At 49.2% G+C, this 19,247-nt stretch overlaps 1 protein-coding gene across 1 annotated transcript in view; it reads left to right on the top strand.

Moving 5' to 3' along the window:
- Cdh23 (cadherin related 23) overlaps window positions 1-19,247 on the top strand; it is a 317,335-nt gene that overhangs the window by 147,069 nt on the left and 151,019 nt on the right. The window contains exon 10 of the mRNA XM_051186787.1: window positions 1,044-1,232. Within this exon, the coding sequence (XP_051042744.1) occupies window positions 1,044-1,232 (189 nt within the window). The remainder of the gene's footprint in view (window positions 1-1,043; window positions 1,233-19,247) is intronic.

Below are 19,247 nucleotides of genomic sequence, written 5' to 3'. Positions count from 1 at the left end.
TCCCTTGCAGCTACCTGCCACTCATGGCTAGTTTTAATTGAAATCAATGGTTTGCTGAGCCATACCCTGGGAAAGCTATTTAGGGAATGGATATGGGTAGGGTGGGTACAAGGGGCTGCCGAGCCCCAGACATGTAGCAGTGGGGGAAATAGGCAAAAGGTCTTGAGAAAGGGGGAGGGTAGAGTCTTGAGAAATTCCAAGGCAGCTGTGGACCTCCTGGCTCTCACCATTTACCAGCTTCCTCCTCTCACCTGGGTTCAGGGATGAGTCTGCCAGGGAGACATGTAAACAGAGTGTCCTACATGTACACCTAGCTCCAGGCCTTCTTCATATTTTGCCTCCTCCCAAGGAGGCCAGGGAGTCTGCTCCAGAGAAAGAGAGCCCATCCCCCCACCCAGCACCATCACCTCTTCACCTAGGGTCCCTGAGTTCAGCTCTCCCGCCTTCATGCAAAATGCTCAGCGAATGTTCTGTGCCTGGTGAGCTGTGCTCTCCTATCTCTGGGCCTGGTGGCAGATACTACCCAGCTCTCCCTCACAGTGTCTGGAGTCAGAACTAGGAAATGAGTGCTTTGGGATCTGGGGCTCTGGACTCCCCAGACATCTAGATCCTTCCTGACTCTGACTTAGACCTTCCCAGGCCTGGTGATGTTAGGACCACAGTAGGGGCTCAGGTATGTCTTGATCTATAAGTGTCACAAAACAGAAGCCCTGATTTAACCATCTACTGAGCCCAGTGCCCTCTCCCTGCACCCCTTGGTGGGTATGAAATCTATTTGTTCCTCCTGCCCACCTCCTAGAAGTTTCCAGAATCCCATTGCCTGAGTTTGAGACCTACTCAGGTCATTCTTCCTGGTACAAATTATCTCACCTCTCTGTGCCTCAGTGTCCTGTAACAAGGAATGCAGGCGATAGAACATCTTCCTAGGGCCATGGTGGGGATTTCATGGAATAATTCACATTGATACACATGATGTAGTACCAGGAACATCCTGGATGAGCACTAGGAGCTTGTATGATCATGATGCCTTCCTCTGTCTGCAGGGCACTGAACTGAATGATGACCGGACCCCATCAGATGCCACAGTTACCACAACCTTCAACATCCTGGTTATTGACATCAATGACAATGCCCCAGAGTTCAACAGCTCTGAGTACAGTGTGGCCATCACTGAGCTAGCGCAGGTCGGCTTTGCCCTCCCTCTCTTCATCCAGGTGGTGGACAAGGATGAGGTGAGTTGCTGGAGCACATGGCCCTTCTGCATTCACTGATCTGATTGCTTTGTGCAGCACTAGGATGGGGATTCTGGGTCCTCAGTGGGAAAATAGAAACAGCCACTGCTATGTGTCCTCCCTGCTGTGTGGTAGTCTCTACGCTGCTATAGGCTGTCATCTACACCCTGGGAAAACACCCCTGAGCACACTACCAGTGTGTGACTACACACACACACACACACACACACACACACAGTGCATGCACAGAGAGAGGGAGAGAGAGGGAGAGAGAGAGAGGTATATGTATGTATACATAGCTACTGGACTGATTCAAGATGGGTATTACAACACATGCATACATTAAAATAGCCATTTTTCCAAACAGAAATCAACCTGAAGTGTGGGCCCCACACTGTCACCTTCTATCCTGAATGGAATGTGCATCCCTAGGGTGGAGAGTCTATATAAAGGCTGCCTCCTGCTTTTGGTGTGATAGTTACCCTTTCCCCACATGAGGACCTGCCTCCCTTATCTCACTGAAGTCTTTTGGCTATTCCCAGTGAAACACATGTGCCAGGACCAAGCCATGTGGGTATCCAGCTCCCCCCCCCCCGTGTGTGTGTGTGTGTGTGTGTGTGTGTGTGTGTGTGTGTGCCCACATCCCTCTCTTGATAGATGCTAATCTATCTAAGTGAAACACATATTGAGCATATACTGTTTACTAAAACAGGAATAAAGGATCCCACTTCCAATTGGCCAATAGTGTGGCTAAGTAGCTGCAACAAAAGTATAAGCCTTTCTAAAAGTAGAGATGGCTTAGAAATGTGGCCCAGCTGGTAGAACACTGGCCTAGCATGCATAAGTTCCCAGGTTCAGTGTCTAGCACCACATAATATGAGTGTGATCATACATACCCATAATCCTAGGAGCCAGGAAGTAGAAGATGATAGATCAAAAGTTCAGATGGCATATTCGACTACACAGTGAGTTCAAGGCCAACCTGGGCTGCATAAGACCCTGCCTCTCCCCCCAAAATATATATTAACAAGCAGGTTGACTCCTGCTTTTGGTGTAATAATTACCCCTTTCTCACATGGAGTCCTGTCTCCCTCATCTTGCCAACTCCTGTTGCTTAAGGATGCTTAAAAGCAATTCTAGCATATTCTCGCATTCTAGTAGTTCATCTGGTACCCCCTGGAGTATCTGCAATGTACCCCCCCACACACAAACACACACTCACAAACACACACACACACACACACACACACACACACACACACACACACACACACAGTGCATGAGAACCTCAGAATGAAGTCCTTTCTAGGTTTCTGGGGAATAGTGATACCTAAGAAACAAGAAACACCTGTACCTGTGTAGCATCCAAGGCTAAAGGATCATAGGACATCAGTGATCATCTAAAGAGAGGGATCCCTCAGCTAGAGGATCAGTAAGGGTCTCTGGAGAGAGGGATCTTGAACTAAGTCAAGGCATGCAGGAAGACTAGTGCCCCATAGAGGACCAGAGGCGAGAACTTGCAAGCAGACATCATTAGCAGGTTGTGACCCACACAGGCAATGCAAGGTTTGGGCTGGGGTAGAGAGCTGGGACTTGGGCAAAATGCTTGCTTGCACTTTGTCTTGGAGACATCACAGGTTCTGTGCTCAGGGGACCCAAAGGCAAGCCCCCATTGACTAGCTCTGTGGTATAGGGGGCATTAATGATCCTATCAGAGCTCCCCTGTTCATATGCTTAACAAGAAAGAATGAGGCTGTATCTGTCTAACTCTGCTGTGGTAACAAGTTAGCTCTAAGGCACAAGCTCATTCTGGCAGATTACCAGCTGGGAATACTGCTCTGGGTGGGCATTACAGAACTCAATCAGCACTCTTAGACAGGTGCAGGGACATGAGGGACAGCTGTAGGGCAGAGAACCAATACTTTGTACTGAGTCCCAGAATGCCCAGGGCCTGCTTGCCACTGGCTGATCAGCCAGAGTGAATCTCAGGCCCCTACCTTACTGCCTAAGGGCGTCGGAACATGGGGAAACAGTGAAACCCATGTCTGTCCCAGAGGATGTGAAGGAGCACTCACAGGACTTGGTCCTAAGCCTGCCATGAGGATCCTGGACACCCACTTTCTTCCCCAAGCTGAAACTCCCCAGTGCAGAGAGCCCTGGCCCTCCCAGATATTAGGGCCACCCTCACCCTGAAGGTCTTCAGGCTGCAAGACGGCCTGCATTGTCTGTCAGAATGTTGTGTTGGCTGATTTTCTGTTGCTGTGACAAAATACTGGGCAAAAACGATTCAAGGGAGAGGGGCTATTTTAGCTCACAGTTTGAGGGCTCATCATATTGACTGTAAGAGGGAGGCAACTAAGCAACATTGTGTCCGTGGCTAGGAAGCAGAGATGACTGCTGGCACTCACTCACTCTCTCCTATTTATTTAGTAAATCCTATCAGGTTAATAATGATGATTAAGTAATGCATGATGGGTGGGTGTTGGATCTCAACCTGCCTTTAGTGGCAACTCCACCTAGCATAGCCAGTAATAAGCCCTGAGGCTAGGGACACTTGGAGCAACAAGGGCCATCCCTGTGCTCTATAATTTTTCTCCATAGAGATGGCCATGTCTCTGAGACTAAAGGACTTGCCTCCACTCAGAGTCCTGCGCTTGCAAGACCCAGTGACAAACAGAGAAAACTAACAAGGACAGCAGCCACCTTCCTGTGCCTGCTAGGCTCCTGCTGTGGCCTGGCTCAGCCCTCAGTGAGAGGGCTGCAAGGCTCACTTCTGCATGGCTGTTGTGTACTATCTCTCTTGCCATCCTCAGAACCCCGAGGGGCTCAGGTCTGGCCAGAGAACAGCATCCAAGGCTAGGACGCTGATACCAAGGAAGAACATGTGACCCAGACTAAGGACTCCACATGCAGGCTGGAAGAGGAGTCACAGGCTGCAGCATGGTATCCAGAATCAGGAACAAAATACACTTCTTAATACAACCATGCAGCTGTCTGAGCCCCTGTCCTGCTGTGTTCTTGGGTGTACTAGTGTTGATGTCTAGGTTCAAGGTGACTTTGGATTTGTGGCAGAAAAACATTTTTGACACAGCAAATTATTTGGATATTTATTTATTTAGTGGGAGCAGGGTGCACTGGCCTGCGTTTGTAAGTCAGAGGTCAACTTTGGGGAGATAGTTCTCTCCTTCCACAATATAGGTTCCAAGACTTGAACTCGCATCATTTGCCTTGGTGACAAGCACCTCTACTGGCTAAGTCATCTTCTGGCCAAACTGAGGAAATCTGAATGCAAGAAGAGAGGTCAGACCACTTGTCACAAGCACTACAGAACCACAGGCAGTCTTGGCCTGTCCTCACAGTTGTAGTCACAGGGCGATGAGTGTACCAGCCTCCTGAGTCCTGATGGGTGATCCCATTGGTGGGTCTGAAGGCTGCAGGATCTACAGGATGCAAGATCCACAGGCCACAGCCAAAGTGGGTTTGATGAGCAGGCTTTCAGTGTCTCACACCTTATCCAGAACTCTGTGGATAGAGACATGTATTGCTCAATATCTGCCCCATAGATAAGCACAGCCTGAAGTTGGGCTTCTTCTGGGCTGTCCCAGAGGCTGCCCGGGGCAGGCTAACTTCAGAAGTCCACTATGGGGCAGTAGAGGGCGGTGATGAAAACAGAAGGGGGAACAGGAAGTAGGTGACCTCTGTGGGAACTTTGTGGCAGTGGTTCCTACTTAGGATGTTAATTTATCCCAGAAAGGCTAAATGTACCTCCAGTGCCTCCCGAGATCCAAGATTCATTCAGCAGAGCCTATCACTGTCCCTCAGGCTCTAGTGTGCCATGGCCACAACCCAGGGGCTAGAAAGTGGCCCTGGCTATTCCCAAGGACTCCTAGCATTAGTCTCCAGGTGATTTCTTTACCTTGCCGGGCTATAGAAAACTCACAGAAGGCAGGGAAGAAAGAGGCACAGTAGGTTGGAGTCAGCAGCAGCCACTTTTTGTCCTCTGCGACAGATGAGATGGAAATAGATGGTTGGGGTGCAGATGTGGGGATGAGAACAGGAGAATGAAGGTAGAAAAGCCCAGAAGTCAGCCTTGGTGTAGAGCCATCTCTGCTTCCAATGAAAAGCTGTGGCAGGCAGCTTCCCTCTCAGCACCTCTGCAGTTTTCAGTGCCCCCAAGCTCTGAGGGTGCCACAGTAGACAAGCAGAGAGGCGTCCTCTCATGCCCAGCCCCGGGCTTTCTCCAGGACAATCCTCTGTGGGCTAGTCTGCAGCCACAGGCCTCTCCCCCAGCTGAGGGCTCCTTGGAGGCCAGCAGCTTCAGCAGGGTACCTCAGCCACTGTTCTACACAGACCCCAGGAGGCTGTCTGTGTGGGCATGCTCCTCTGGTGGGGGGTGTCAACCTGACAGAAGGGTGTGGTGAGACCACCCCTGCCTCCTCTGCTTCAACGAGTCTGCCTGGATGCTGCCTCACCTACTCTGCACTCTTGTAGGACCTTGACAGTTCACCCATGTAGAAACCGACAGTGGCCCACACCCAGTAGCTTTCATCAGTTTTCATCAGTTTGTTTATCCAAAGAAACCCAGTGTGTGTGTGTGTGTGTGTGTGTGTGTGTGTGTGTGTGTGTTCGCACCCATACACAAGTTTGAAGCAGAGTCTTCTTATGTAGCCCAGCTTTGTTACCCTTCTCTTTGCTGCAACAAAACACCATATTAAAACAATTTAACAAAACTCCTTCACAAGCACACCCAGAGGTTTGTCTTGAGACAGTCTAACTATGGAGCTGGTGTTGGCCTTGAACTTGAGATCTTAGGCATGCCCCCACCACACCCAGCTCCTATTCCGTGGACCTGAGTACAGTACTGTCTCTATGAGAGGAGCAGGGAGGAAGATGGGGTGTGGAGGCCTTCGGTGCCCCACATCATAACCCTCCCTTCTTAGCTGGACCTGGGCCTTCTGTGGCTCTCCCCTACCTACCCCTTCCCAGGCAACCCCTGTCTACATTTGGTGCCATCCAGAGTACATCACTCAGGTAGGATAAGAGAGCCAACAGGTTCAAGATCAAAATATGGGCTCTGGAGCAAGGTTGCTCTTCCAGTCATGGCTCCACCCCTTTGACTCTGGGTGACCACATAGTGACCACAGATAACTCACAGAACTGCTCTGTGGGGAAATGAATTCACACGTATATTTAGAAGAGGGCCTGCCCCATCACAAACCCTCCTACATATCAGGTAGTTTTACAATGTGATTTTTGCCCTTGTCAGAAAAGGAAGATTCAGAGAAGTTAAGGGGCTTTCCCAAAGTCACACAGCAAATAGGTTGCAGTTTGAATGAAATTTGACCTTGGTCTCTCAATTCTGGATTTCCTACCTGTGTCTCAGGGCTCCTTATTTGGAGATATGTATGCCCTGTTATCCCCCACCACTCTTCCCCAAACTCAGCTGCTGTCCACCTCTGTACTGCTGCTGGGAAGATGCAATGAAGCCTCAGCATAGAAGTGAGTGGGCACATCTAGTTAAAGAAGATGGAAAGGAAAAGGGCAACCTCTGCATGGGCTTTAAAGAGAAGCAAGAACCTCCATCCTCAAGGATCCTCTACAAGAGGCAGGTGGCCTCCAGAGGCAGAGGGAGGACCCTGGGGAATACAGGGTTAAGAATTCAGTCACAGAGTTTGGGCTGGAACACCCTGTGTAACCGGTTCAAACACTTGGACCCACAGATCAGTGGGCCCTCCCAGCTCCTCATGGCTGGCAGGAGGGGCTGGGGGAAGAAAAGGCACCTGTGCCAGATAGGTGACCAGGGACACATCTGGCAGAAATGTGTTCTGATCTCAGGCAAATGACACTATTAATTTGTTTGAGAGGCATAAGGATGGGGGGAAGAAACCAAATTACCCACCTCCCCAAGGAAAAGGCATCACCCCCATGTAAGAGGAAAGAGGATGGTGGGAAGAATATTCCAGTATGCTGGGTTGGTGAAGAATTGGGGGGCATGAACAGGGCATAGATGGTTCTTCATTTGCTAATCGCAGAGGCTTAAGTTTATTCATCACCATCACCCTGATTTTTCATCCCACATGTGTTCTAGGCCTGTTGGAGAGCCACACACAGCCTTGTATTTATTTACATTCGCTTTCCCATTTGTTCCTGTTAGTGAGTTTGTCCAGGCTATGTTCCTCAGCACCCTCCCACACAGCACTGTGAAGGCTGTGTTCTTGCTATGGGCTTCCTCTGTCACCTCTAGAACTCTCCCTTCTGGCCCAGGAGTTTCTATGCTACAGGGGCAGGCAGGCCACTGGCCCTCTAAGGCATCCGGACCTGGGGTGAAGAAAACCTGTGTGTTTATTCTCATGAATGTGAGTTCCACCTGCTCTTTTGTTATGGACTTAGATGCAGGGTCTGTGAACCTTCACCTCAAGAAAAACTTCTGATATTTTCATATTACTTTACTGGGGTCCCAGGCATCTCAAAATCCTATTTACACCCGACCCTGCTTTGAAATCATAGCATAATAGTAGCCCTGCCTCTGAATATCCTTGCTGAATGAATTCTAAAGCACATATATGACTACACTGCCCCTCTAAAATACTTGGATAACTGTTTCAGAATACTCAATTGACTTGGTGTACCCTGTAGTTTATCTTACACAATTAAAAGCATTCTGAGAGGGTAGGGATATGACTCTGTTGGTAGAGTACCCAACTAACATACATGAAGCCCTAGGTTCAAGCCTCAGGACTTCATATACCAGACAATAGAGATCTTGTCAAAAAAAAAAAATCTAAGAACTGTGGACTTCGACAGGCTTCCAGAAAGATCCATAGTATAAAAAGAGGATAAGCAAGCCCCTGCTAAGTCCCTGCCTTCACTACCTATAACCTTCCCACCAACTACCTCCCCCTCCTCCCCCTCTACCTCTCCAGCCCTACTTCTTCCAGGCATTTTGTTTTGGTTTGGTTTGTTTGTTTTGTTTGTCTTGGCAAGGCTGGCTCTCTCAGCTTTGAGTCCAGCCAGCATTTTGAGCAGCATGCCTCTGCAAACCTGGGTGGAACCAAGAGTCGGTCCCTGTCACACATTCGGCTGAGTGTCTATCACTTAGACCCCTGTTCCTCTGGGCTCAGTAGTAAGTATAGTATCTCTCCAATGTGTAGTTTGTGGTGGACACAGGAGGGACACATCCTTGACCCTTTGGAAAGTAAACACAGCTACCCTGGATTCAATTGTCTAAGCCACTTTTGTTTTTAAAGAAACCAAACTTTAGGAGCAAAGAAAAGGGATGTGAGGCCAGGCTTCCAGTGGTACCACTGACAGTCCTCAGTGTAAGTGTGTGGCCACCCATTGCCTACCTACCCCCTCTTCAGCCCTTCTGGGCAAGTAACTAAGATGTAGCTGGAAATCACTCAGCCTGGGACCAGCCCTACAAGATATGATGGAAGTGGCCTCCAGGGTCCCCTGCCTCTCACACAGATATGAGAAGGAGCATGGGAGAGGCTTCTGGTCCAGGGAGAAGTGGAGGTGGCAACTTCTCCTTACGTATCATGGTCCCTCCCCCAAGACTGAGGCTCTCCTGGAAAATATCTACTGCCTCCAATGCCTATCAGCTCTAGAAGGGATACCCCAGGAGCAGGACAGCCCATCTGCAATTCCCATTAATTTCTCCCCAGCTGCCTTTGTGGAGATTCTTCTTGCTGTGATTGTGATTATTGGGATTTTCCTGGCTTTGGCTGCATCCTTCCATCCCCACTGTGTGATTCCTCCCAGCTTGCAAAGCTCCAGCCTCCCTGAGGACCAGAGGGTGGCTGGTGTGACGGTGTGACTCAGATACTTCCTCACTTACTGTCATGGCATGTAATTAGCATGTGCTCTGCACTGGTGCCTGCCTGGTGGGAGTGGGGGCAGGCGATAAACCTGTTTGGCAGCTCTGGTGGCAGTGAGTGTCCCTGGGCCCTGTCATTGCCCACCCAAGTCAAGTCTCTGGACTACAGCGAGCGTTCATCTTTCATATTGAGTCTGTGCACTCGTTCCCTTTTTATGTTTTCCAGACAGACCCTTCCCATGATCCCCATACCTGAACCTGAGCAAGACTCAGTGGGAAGTAGCAATACTCATTTTATCTCAAAACTCACACCCCTGAGACAGCACTTGGTCTTCTGAAAGCTCCTGTGGGATCAGAAGCAGCTAGCAAACCTCGTCCCCACCCTTAGACTGTCTGTTGCATGGTTCATGCCTACCATGGTGCCTGTTCTCTGAGGCCCATTCACTCTAGAACATAGTGTCTTTTTCCCATGCTCCCCTGCCTGCCTGTTTTGCTCACATTGCTCATCTCAACACCTGACATTGCTGCTCCCCTTGGGCAGCTTCAGCTCCCAAAGTGGATGACTAAAGAACTGAACTAGGCAGGCAGGTGTTATATGTATATGCCTATTGTTCAGCTCCTGGGGTGTTGGCCAAGGCAGGGAAGTTGGAAGTCTAAGTCCACTAGGACCTTGCCTCTAAATTTAAAAAAAAAAAAAAGAAAGAAAGTAAGTAAGTAAGAAAGAAAGAAAGGAAGGAAGGAAGGAAGGAAGGAAGGAAGAAAGAAAGAAAGAAAGAAAAAGAAAGAAAGAGAAAAAAATTAAGTGATGGGATGCCACTGGACTAGAGAGACTGCCTAGGATGTGTGAGGCCCTAAGTTCAAGCCCCAGTATTGCAAAACAAATGAGTAAGTAGGAAAAACAGCATTCCAGATAGTAAAAAGAAAACTTGGAGAAAAGGAAGCTGGGGCTGGGGTTGTAGCTCTGTTGGTAGAATGCTTACCTTGAACATAAGAAGCCCTGGGTTCGAGCCCCAGTGCTGCATAAAGCAGGAGTGGTGGTGCATGCCAGCAATCCTGGCACAGGAGGAGGAAGCAGGATGGTCAGAAGTTCAAGTCCACCCTCTGCTAACATACAAGTTAGCAACTTTGAGGCCAGCTGTGGCTAGAAAAATCCTGTCTCCGAAGAAAGAGAAAGAGTTATGTTGAGGGTGATCTAGGGAAAGGGGCTATTAGGAGAGTCCTTTCTACTAAGATGGCTTTGAAAGAGAGACCTCTGAAGTGAAAACATTTAGTAGAAGGATATTCTAGGCAGAAGAAAGCCCGAGGGCACAGCTCTGAGGCAGGAGCATGCCTCCCTGTCAAGGAAGAGCATGTACTCAATTCCAGCACTGGGGAAGTAGAGACATAACTTGCTGGCTAGCCAGCCTAGCTGAGTATGTAAACTCCAGGTTCACCTGAGCTTGTGTTTCAAAAATTAAAGTGGAGAGCAGCTGGAACACCTGATGTGGTCTTCTGGTCTTCACATGCATCTGTACATATGTGCACACACGTACACACAGGCACATACACACAAGATATAGAAGGCAGCATAAGGGGAGGATCAGATGTGTTCAAGGGCATTGTCCTAAGAGGGGCTGGGTACCAGATAATAGACTCTAAGGGATTCCATGGCATTCCCAAAGAGCAGAGGAGCTCAATGTTTGACAGTGCATGGGGTGGGGGCAGGGGGAGGTTACAAAGAAATGGGACAAGGCAAGATTTTTTTCCAGGGGTAATAAAATTGTTTCAGTTTAGTGGTCAGACAGGAATCCATACATGTATTATTATCCATAGGATGGTAGAACAAATATGTTAATTATACTGCATGTTAATTTATGAAGTATTGAAGATGTCCCGAACACCCCCAGAAAAAATGGGTGAGAGAAGCCAGCATCAACAGCACCTTTGGGGGCTTCTAAACTAAATGACACCACTGCCATAAATCATGTAGTATTCATATGACAGAATAGCATCTGTGATTAAAGCCTGACAGGCAACCTGTGGCCAGGGTCGGGAAACTGAGGCAGACAAACTAGAATAAAAAAGGGAAAGAGGTAGCAGGAATGAACTATCTGGAGCACATATGAGCTATTCTGTGCTGGGTCCCAAGAGTACCACTCTGCTCAGAAAAAAGAGGGAGGGAAGGAAAAGGGGAAGAAGGAAGGAAGAAAAGAAGGAAGGAAGGGAGGGAGGGAGGGTAGGAGGGAGGGAGGGAGGAAGGAAGGAAGGAAGGAAGGAAGGAAGGAAGGAAAGAACGAAGAAAGCCTCAAGGCAATAGACTAAAGGTCAGATGTATAGTTAGGCTTTGAGAGAGTCCCACACAAAATGGAAACTGTTGATTCAAACACAAAATTCAAACACACCGCCACTGGCCTCCGACTAAGTACATTATGACTCCCAGAAGAGCTGTGGCAGGTGGAGGGAGGTGTGCTTGCACAGGTAAAAAGCACCTGCCCCCTTCCACAGCGCTACACCCATCCGGGATGAAAATGATGGCTCTTTAGTTCTTCCTGGAAAGTGCCAGCTGCCAGTCAGATTGAATTAGATTTCACAGGACTTTTTTTTTCCTTCTTCTTCTTTCCAATACGTGGAATTCACCAGCAAATTACTCTTAAAGAGGGAAAATCAATCATTTGGAGCAGAGATAAGCTGAAGGCTAGGCAGCCTCGGATTGATCCCATCTGTGCAGGCGTGTGTGGAATTCGATGGATAACCGGGGGCGGTGGGGAGTAGTGCAGGGTGTGGGAGTGTGCACAGGGGAACAGATAGAAGTAGGGGAGTCTTGTCCATCTGGGCTAGAATAACAAAGGGCCTCATTTGCCTCCTTGTAGAGGCAAGAGAGTCTAAGACCAAGGAGATGGAGGATTAGGTTATGTGGCAAGAGACACTTCCTGGTTTGTAGATAGTCATCTTCTGTCACATGGCAGAAAGGGCAAGGATGACTCTGGAGCTCCTTTCATTAAGTGCCATCAAGTGTATCCCATTCAGAAAGAGTCTACTCCCCCTGCCCCCCCCACACACACACGTCACCTCCCAAAGCTTGTTCTCCTTTGAGAGTAGAGTTCTAATGTGTGTATAGGCTGCTGGGAGTGACACTAAATGTCTACACTTTCAGATAGGAAGTGAAGGAAGGATGGGTAAAGGGACACAGAGGGGAACAGAATGAGGGAGGGAGAGAGAGAGAGGAGAGATGAGGTGGGAGGAAATACTTCCGTTGGAGGACATCCAGTAGTTCCTGAGTGCCTAGGAGAAGCCCCTAAGGCAAGGGGTAATGTTACAGACTGGGAAACTGAGGCACAAGGAAAGAGATCTTTCCCCATCATCCAGCAATGATGGTGGTCCAGAGAAGACATATTTGCAGCTTTAGGACTGGCTGCTCAGAGACCCAAACTAGGAAGGCAGGTCTTGGGGTGAGAGGAGAGCCAGAAGCAAGACAGTAGCTTGTCTCTGTGCAGAGAAGGGGACTCCGAATTGTTGGGGGCCAGGCAGACCTAGAAATCAGGAAAGGGTGGTGGGACCCAACTACTGATCATGGGAGACAGTTACCTCTGTGGTCCCCAAGGGGAGCTGGAAACAAAGTTAGTGACCTCCATGGGGTCCTCTACTCTCTCCTGGGTACAGTGGGTGCTTGCAGTGGTCCGGGGAAGGCAGGGACAGAAGTCTAGTTGTCTTTAGGTACAGAGGTGGGAGGGACAAGCAGCTGACTCTAAGGGAAATGGTGAGGGGGTCTCCTCCCTGCCAAGGCCATTTTACCATGTCTGATTGGGATTAATTAAGTGGAAGGATGGACAAAGGAGTGATAAAGAACACATCTTGTCAGCTTTGATTTTCTGCCACTCAATAGCATGGATGAGCTCAACAGAAAGCAAGAGTAGGGAGCCGTGCAGTCCCTGCTGAGGGTGGGAGTGGATGGTCCCTGCACACACTCCATTGCAGATCCTCCTCTGCCTGCCCCTCCCATCCCTGGTTGAGGTCCTTCTCGGGAGTGCCTCCCATCCCACCCCACACCTGCTAGAACTACAGAAATGGCTCTCTTGGCTGAGCATCTGCCCAGGCAACTAACTTCCAGGATGTCACAGTTTGCCCTTAGTAGTAGGTGGACAGTTCTGCCCCCATTTTGCAGATGAGGAAATCAGGTCTCACTGAAAAATCATTTGTGTGAAACTGCAAAACTAAAGAAGGGGATGTCTGAGTCTGGGCTCAGGTCTGAGTCCTCCAGGTGTTTTAGTTTTGTTTGCTTGTGGTATATGTGTAGAGGCAGGTATATGGAAGTAAGAGGTTAACCTCAGGGGACCTTCTCCTTGTTCTTTTAGACAGAATCTCTCATTGGCTTGCAGCTCACAAATCTTCTAGGTTGGCTGGCCAGAAAGCCCCAGAAATCCTTCTGTCTATGTCTCTGCCACCCTAGTGCTGACATTACAGGTGCAAAGTGAACCTGGTATTTTCATATAGGTCCTGGGGATTGAACTCAGGGCCTCATGCTTACAAAGCAAGCACTTTACTCACTGAGCCCCTAAGCTACAGTGTTTCCACTGGAATTTGTGGTTGAAGGACTCTTCTATGGCAGGTCTGGCTTCTGGATAGCATTTCTAAAGAGTGTGTGGCACTGACTCTGGGGACCCTCTCTGTACCCCAGTTCCTTATCCTGGGTCTCAGCAGAAGTTAACAACAGCTCTTTCCAGCCCATGGAGATCCCAGGAGTTGTCTCAGGAAAGAGGACACAGTTCACATGTCACAGATGGATAAGGTGAGTATAGGAGGTAGAAATTGACAAGGAAGTTTAGGGGTTGGAGCCCTGAAAGTGAAGAGTTTTATTATCATCCTTAAACAAAAATAGGACATACCATTGGTGTTTAGATCAGAGATGGTAGAAGCAGGTATTGAATTTTTATCTCCTCCTCAATAAACACCCCTCTCTGGAGGCTTATTCATAAGGGTGTGACCAAAGCTTGAATTTAGGCACTAAGTTGTTTTTAAGAGTTTCAGAACTGAATCTAGATCTTTATGGTAAAAGTGATCTATAGCTATTCCCCAATTTTTAGGATTACTTTTTAAAAAGAGGGAACATTATAATGACCTTAATTGGAGTTCTGTTGGGGTCTTTAAAGGGAAAGCCATTTCCTGTAATGCAGAAAGCCAAGAATCCAGGGAGACTGAGCCTCATTCCCTGCATCACACCATCAGCTCACTGGCCTGTCTCTGACAATGACCAAACAGCAAGACATGTGTGCTTGGCCCAGGGAGGGCTCTGCAGGCCTCAGGCCCTGGAGGAGGCCTGGGCATGGGGAAGGAGGTACGCTGAGACCCAACAGACATCAGTTCGTGCCACAGGTCCCCTGTTCCCCTCCTGTGGGAACACTCAAGAACCAGCATTTGCAGAGGGCCCAGTGCATGATAGCACACCACAGTCCATGAAGAACACCACTGTAACAGATTCATGGACCCAGTTCTACTGGCTTAGCAGCAAGCAGTAAGGACCACACCTGGTGGCCCTCCCCTTCCAGAAGCTGATGGTGGGGGTGAGGTTAGGAGTCAGGCCGCCTCTTCTGGCAGCAGGCTGATAAGGGACTGTCCTCTGCAGGGGGCAGGAAGGCTACAGTCAGCAAGAGCAATTGGGGAAAGCCAGCAGGAGACTAGCAATGATTCAGTGTGCAGCCCCCTCCTGGAAGAGACATAAAACAGAGCCTTGGGGAGGTCTCCAGCCAGCAACTGCTGGCTCCCTGGCCTTGGGAGCTGGCTGCCACTCACCTTGGGACCTCAGCCCCACCAATCAGCCTTCTGATCACCTCATGCAGCTGGAATAGAATTTAATCCCACGCCCCCCAGGCTCCTCTCCACATATACTGGGCTCCCCTTTGATGTCCTTTTTATCTCCTTTTCCAACAAATTCATCCCTTAGCAGCTCTGGAAATGCCTCCTGCCACCTCTGACAGCAGGATGGCAGCCCTATGGAGAGATAAGTGTGTAGAGGAGGCCCAGCTCACCAGCGAGAGAGGACACTGCCCCCCTTTTTTGCCACTTGTGGCATGGGAAAGGGGACAGCTGTGCTCCCCTACATGCCAGCTTAGAGTATGCCTGAGATGGAGGTTGGGAATTCGAAACTTTCCTTGATGGCTGTGTATCTTGCTTAGAGTATGCCTGAGATGGAGGTTGGGAATTCGAAAGTTTCCTTGATAGCTCTGTGTCTTGAATATCTGTCATCTATGGCCTTTGGAGAGGGGCTGGACAAATGCTGACATCACACAACTGTGTGCCATAGGTGTTGAGGCAAAATGTTAGATGTTGTTGAGACAAAAGACTCCTAGGTCAGAGCTGTACTTAAAGAGTTTCTCACCACCTTAGCAAACAAGGTGAGTTTCTCTCACATCCTCCATCCCAGCAGATGAGAGGTCCCAGCTTGGGCCTGGCAGGAACTGGCCCTCTGCAATGGACAGGCTGAGCATATGAGGACAGTCAGAGGTGTTTGGGGGAAGCCTGGGAACATTCGCACACAGGGTCCTGAAAGCCTGAGCCCCTAGGGTACATCCAGGAGAGGACAGACCTTAGGATCTGAGACCCACAGAGGTGATATGAAGAGGCCAGAGAGGGGACTGGGAGAATGGCCAAGTTAGTAAACTACCTGCCACATAAGCATGAGGACTTGAGTTCGATTCCCCAGCTCCCACATCAAAGCTGTGTGTGGTAGCATATTATTAAAACCCTAGTGCTTGGAAGGTAGAGACAGCACCCCAAGGCTCCCTGGCCAGCCAGCCTTACCAACTTAGCCACATTGATCAGCCCCAGATCTTAGGAAGCCTGTGTCAAAAATCAAGGCACCTAAAGAAGAAACCTGAGATGGATCTCTGATCTCCACATGCATCTACACACACACATGCCTGACGCACACACGTGTACTCCAAAAGAATGGAGGTGGGCTGGGGAGCTGCTCTGAAGAGTTACACAATCACTGTTATCAGAGCTCATGCCATCTTTCCCAGAGACTCTTCAGCTCCCACGGTTGGCTTCCGCAACTGGGCACCCATCTCCATGTCACCTTCTCATCTCCTCTGTCCCATCTTGCAGATTATCCTAATTAATGCTCCTTCCTTAGCATTCCCAGTGGCTCTCATGTGTTGTCATACAGAGATAACTTGTGTAGCGGGGGTGGGGTAGGGGTGGGGGTGGGGAGGTGGGGGTGTTCCTGTTACAACAGGTGCTGGGTCCCACTCCAGAGTCTCTCGTTCAATCAACTGGGAGTAAGTAGCCCACGAATGTGTGTCCCAGGCTTTTTCTTTTGGACCACCAACCACTCCCAAATCATGGCAGGAAGACTTAATATTAGCTTTGAATGCTCAGCCTTAGACTAGCTCTTATTTTAATCTGTTTCTCTTTATGTTTTGCCTCAGGGCTTTTATCTATCTTCCTTCCTTCTTTCCTCTCTCTCTCTCTCTCTCTCTCTCTCTCTCATCTTACTTTCCTGATGTCTCTGTGTCTGGCTGGCAGCTGCCTGGCTTCTGGAACCAAGTATGTCCCTCTCTTTCCTCCTTGTTCTCTCCTTTGATCTTCTCTTTCTAGCCTATATTTCTCCTCCTACTTATTCCTCTTTGCCTGCCAGCCCTACCTATCTCTCTTCTGCCTAGCTATTGGCTATTCAACCTTTTATTAGACCAATCAGGTGCCTTAGGCAGGCAATGTGAAACAAATGCAACACATCTCTACATAACTAAACACATTCAGCATAAACAAATGGAACATAGTTAGAAGTAATTTCTACAACAAATGTGACTTTCTAGCCAGCCCAAGAGATGGCAATGGAGATACTGTGGGTACCAGTACCACACTCCCAGAAAGCCACTCCTGGGTGTGTCTGCGTAGTCTCCAGAGAAGATTAATCAAGGAGATAAATTGTCCCGAATGTGGACAATCTAACCCCATAGTCCTGAGGCCCAGATGGAATAAGAATAGAACAAAAGGAAACTAAGGATGCAGCTCAGTCGGTAGATTGCTTGGCTTGTCTGGCAGGAAGCTCTGGGTTCAATCCCTAATGCTGAATAAACCAGGCCTGATAGCACACATTTGTAATCCTGGAACTTAGGAGGTAGAAGAAGATGGATCTGGAATTCAAGTTCATGCTCAGCTACATAGCAAGTTGAAGACTAGTCTGAGAAACGAGAGACCCTGGCTTAAGGACATGGGGCAGGACAACAGACAAAAACAGCTATGTTGGACATTTTCCCTCTGCTTCTTGGCTACCTCGATGTGAGTGGCTATGCTTGAAACCCTCTGTGCTTTGTGACCTAAAGCTCCTAAAACTGTGAGGCATAATAAAGTATGCCTCTCTTAAGTCGTTTCAATTAGGCATTTTGTCACAGCAATGAGACACCTGGCAATGATATTGTTGGCCCTAGGGCCAGGCGGGGGAAATCCTATAACATAATCCCATTCCCTTAGCCCCATGGCTGGAGAATCCTGGCCTGGGCTATTACCCTGACGTCTTGCAGCCACCCTGAGTAAAGTAGCTCACCTAACCTCTCTGAACCAAATGTCTCCTGAAGGGTCTTCACTGTCACCATGCCCCACTGCCCTTGGGAAAAGCATGTAAGGGGCTTCTTACACATATTGTATGTCAGAGGTTCCCAGCATTCCGGGGGGACCACAGAGGGGACTGGGAATGCAATGAGGAACACTCTGCAGCCTTTAAGAGAACTTGAGAAAGGACTGGGGTGATAGTTCTACTATTAAGGCGCCTGCTAAGCAAACCTGAGGACCCAAGTTCAAAACCTTAGAACCCACATGCAAAGAAATGTAGGCATGGTGGCATGCACCTGTAACCTTAACCTCAGCACAGGGGCAGGACAGGGAGGGAGACAGCTGGATTCCTGAAGCCAGACAGCCAGCCTAGCCCAGCTGATGAGTTTCAGGTTTAATAAATGGTCCTTCTCAAAAAGTAAAGATGGAGAGCAATCGAGGAAAGATACCTGTGGTTCACCTCTGGCCTCTACACTCACATGAACAGATACAATTTTACACACACACACACACACACACACACACACACACACACACCTACACTAGCAAACACCTGTACCAAACAGCTCAGCACAGACAAAAACACACAGGCAGTGGGGAGAGGCTGCTCTTCACACTTCCCAAGTGCTAAGAGCCACATCTGGCTGGAGGGGCACAAAGCTGTCTGCTGCCACCCCTATGCTTAGGGCCCATCACCAAGGTGGAGCTGTAAGAGGGAGGGAGACTTCGGTTTGTACCACGTGGAGGTATCAGTCTGCATAAGGATCTACCTCACAGTGGAGCCTCCTGGGACTGGGACCTGAGAACAGGATGAGGGGCTGCCTCTGGGGAGTGACAGTGAGGAACATTCCCCAAGTTTCCAGCCTCCTCCTCCTCTTTCTACTGAATGTTAAGAAAATAAAAAGAGGGCGGTGGTGGGGGCTGAATTCTGCAGGGTTTCTACCCAAACTTCTGGAAGCAGAATGTGGTGCCATGGCACCTCGCCTCACAATTCTCTCTAGTGACACCTGGGCTGGAGGACAGCACAGAGAGGAACTTGCCTTCTGTGGCCTCATCTTCCCTGCATCACCCAAGCTTCCCCTCTTTCCTCTCTCCTCCAGCACCCCTGCCTCAGCTGTGGACTCTGAGGCCTCAGGGTTCTGGATCTGTACCACAGGCTCAGATCCCAGGATCCCTTTCGGCCTTCTTCTTCATCCTGACCAGTGATTCACTGTCTTTTCTCTCTGTTTCCTTCCTTCCCACCTGTGGCTCCTCCTTGTCTCCGCCTCTTTGACTGACTGTTCCCACTGACAGAACTTGGTAAGTGAGCCTTGAAGGGCAGGGAGGGCTGGGGGTAGGAGTATCACAGAGAACCTTCCTCTGCCCCAGCAGACACAGCCCACACACACCCCCCACACACACACCTTCCCAGACTTGTGAATGCATGGTCAAGAGTCCAGGGTTCAGGGGAGAGAGCATCAGTGTCACCTGTTTAGAACTGTCACACTCCATTGCCTTTGGCTATTAGTGTCCTTTCAGGCATTTAATTGGTCCCCTCCAACTGATGGAATGGATCCTGCCAGAGAGACCCTAAAACTCTGCAACTCAGGAGGCTCAAAGTAGCACTGTCTGTACAGTAGTCTCCAGGAAGCTGTTCTGGACTGGGAGATCTGTTGTGACCCCAGAATAGGCTC

The sequence above is a fragment of the Phodopus roborovskii genome, unplaced genomic scaffold, assembly GCF_943737965.1.
Source record: "Phodopus roborovskii unplaced genomic scaffold, PHOROB, whole genome shotgun sequence".
Taxonomy (NCBI): Eukaryota; Metazoa; Chordata; class Mammalia; order Rodentia; family Cricetidae; genus Phodopus; species Phodopus roborovskii.
The sequence above is the reverse complement of the archived record's forward strand: the minus strand, read 5'-3'. Positions and strand labels throughout refer to the sequence as shown.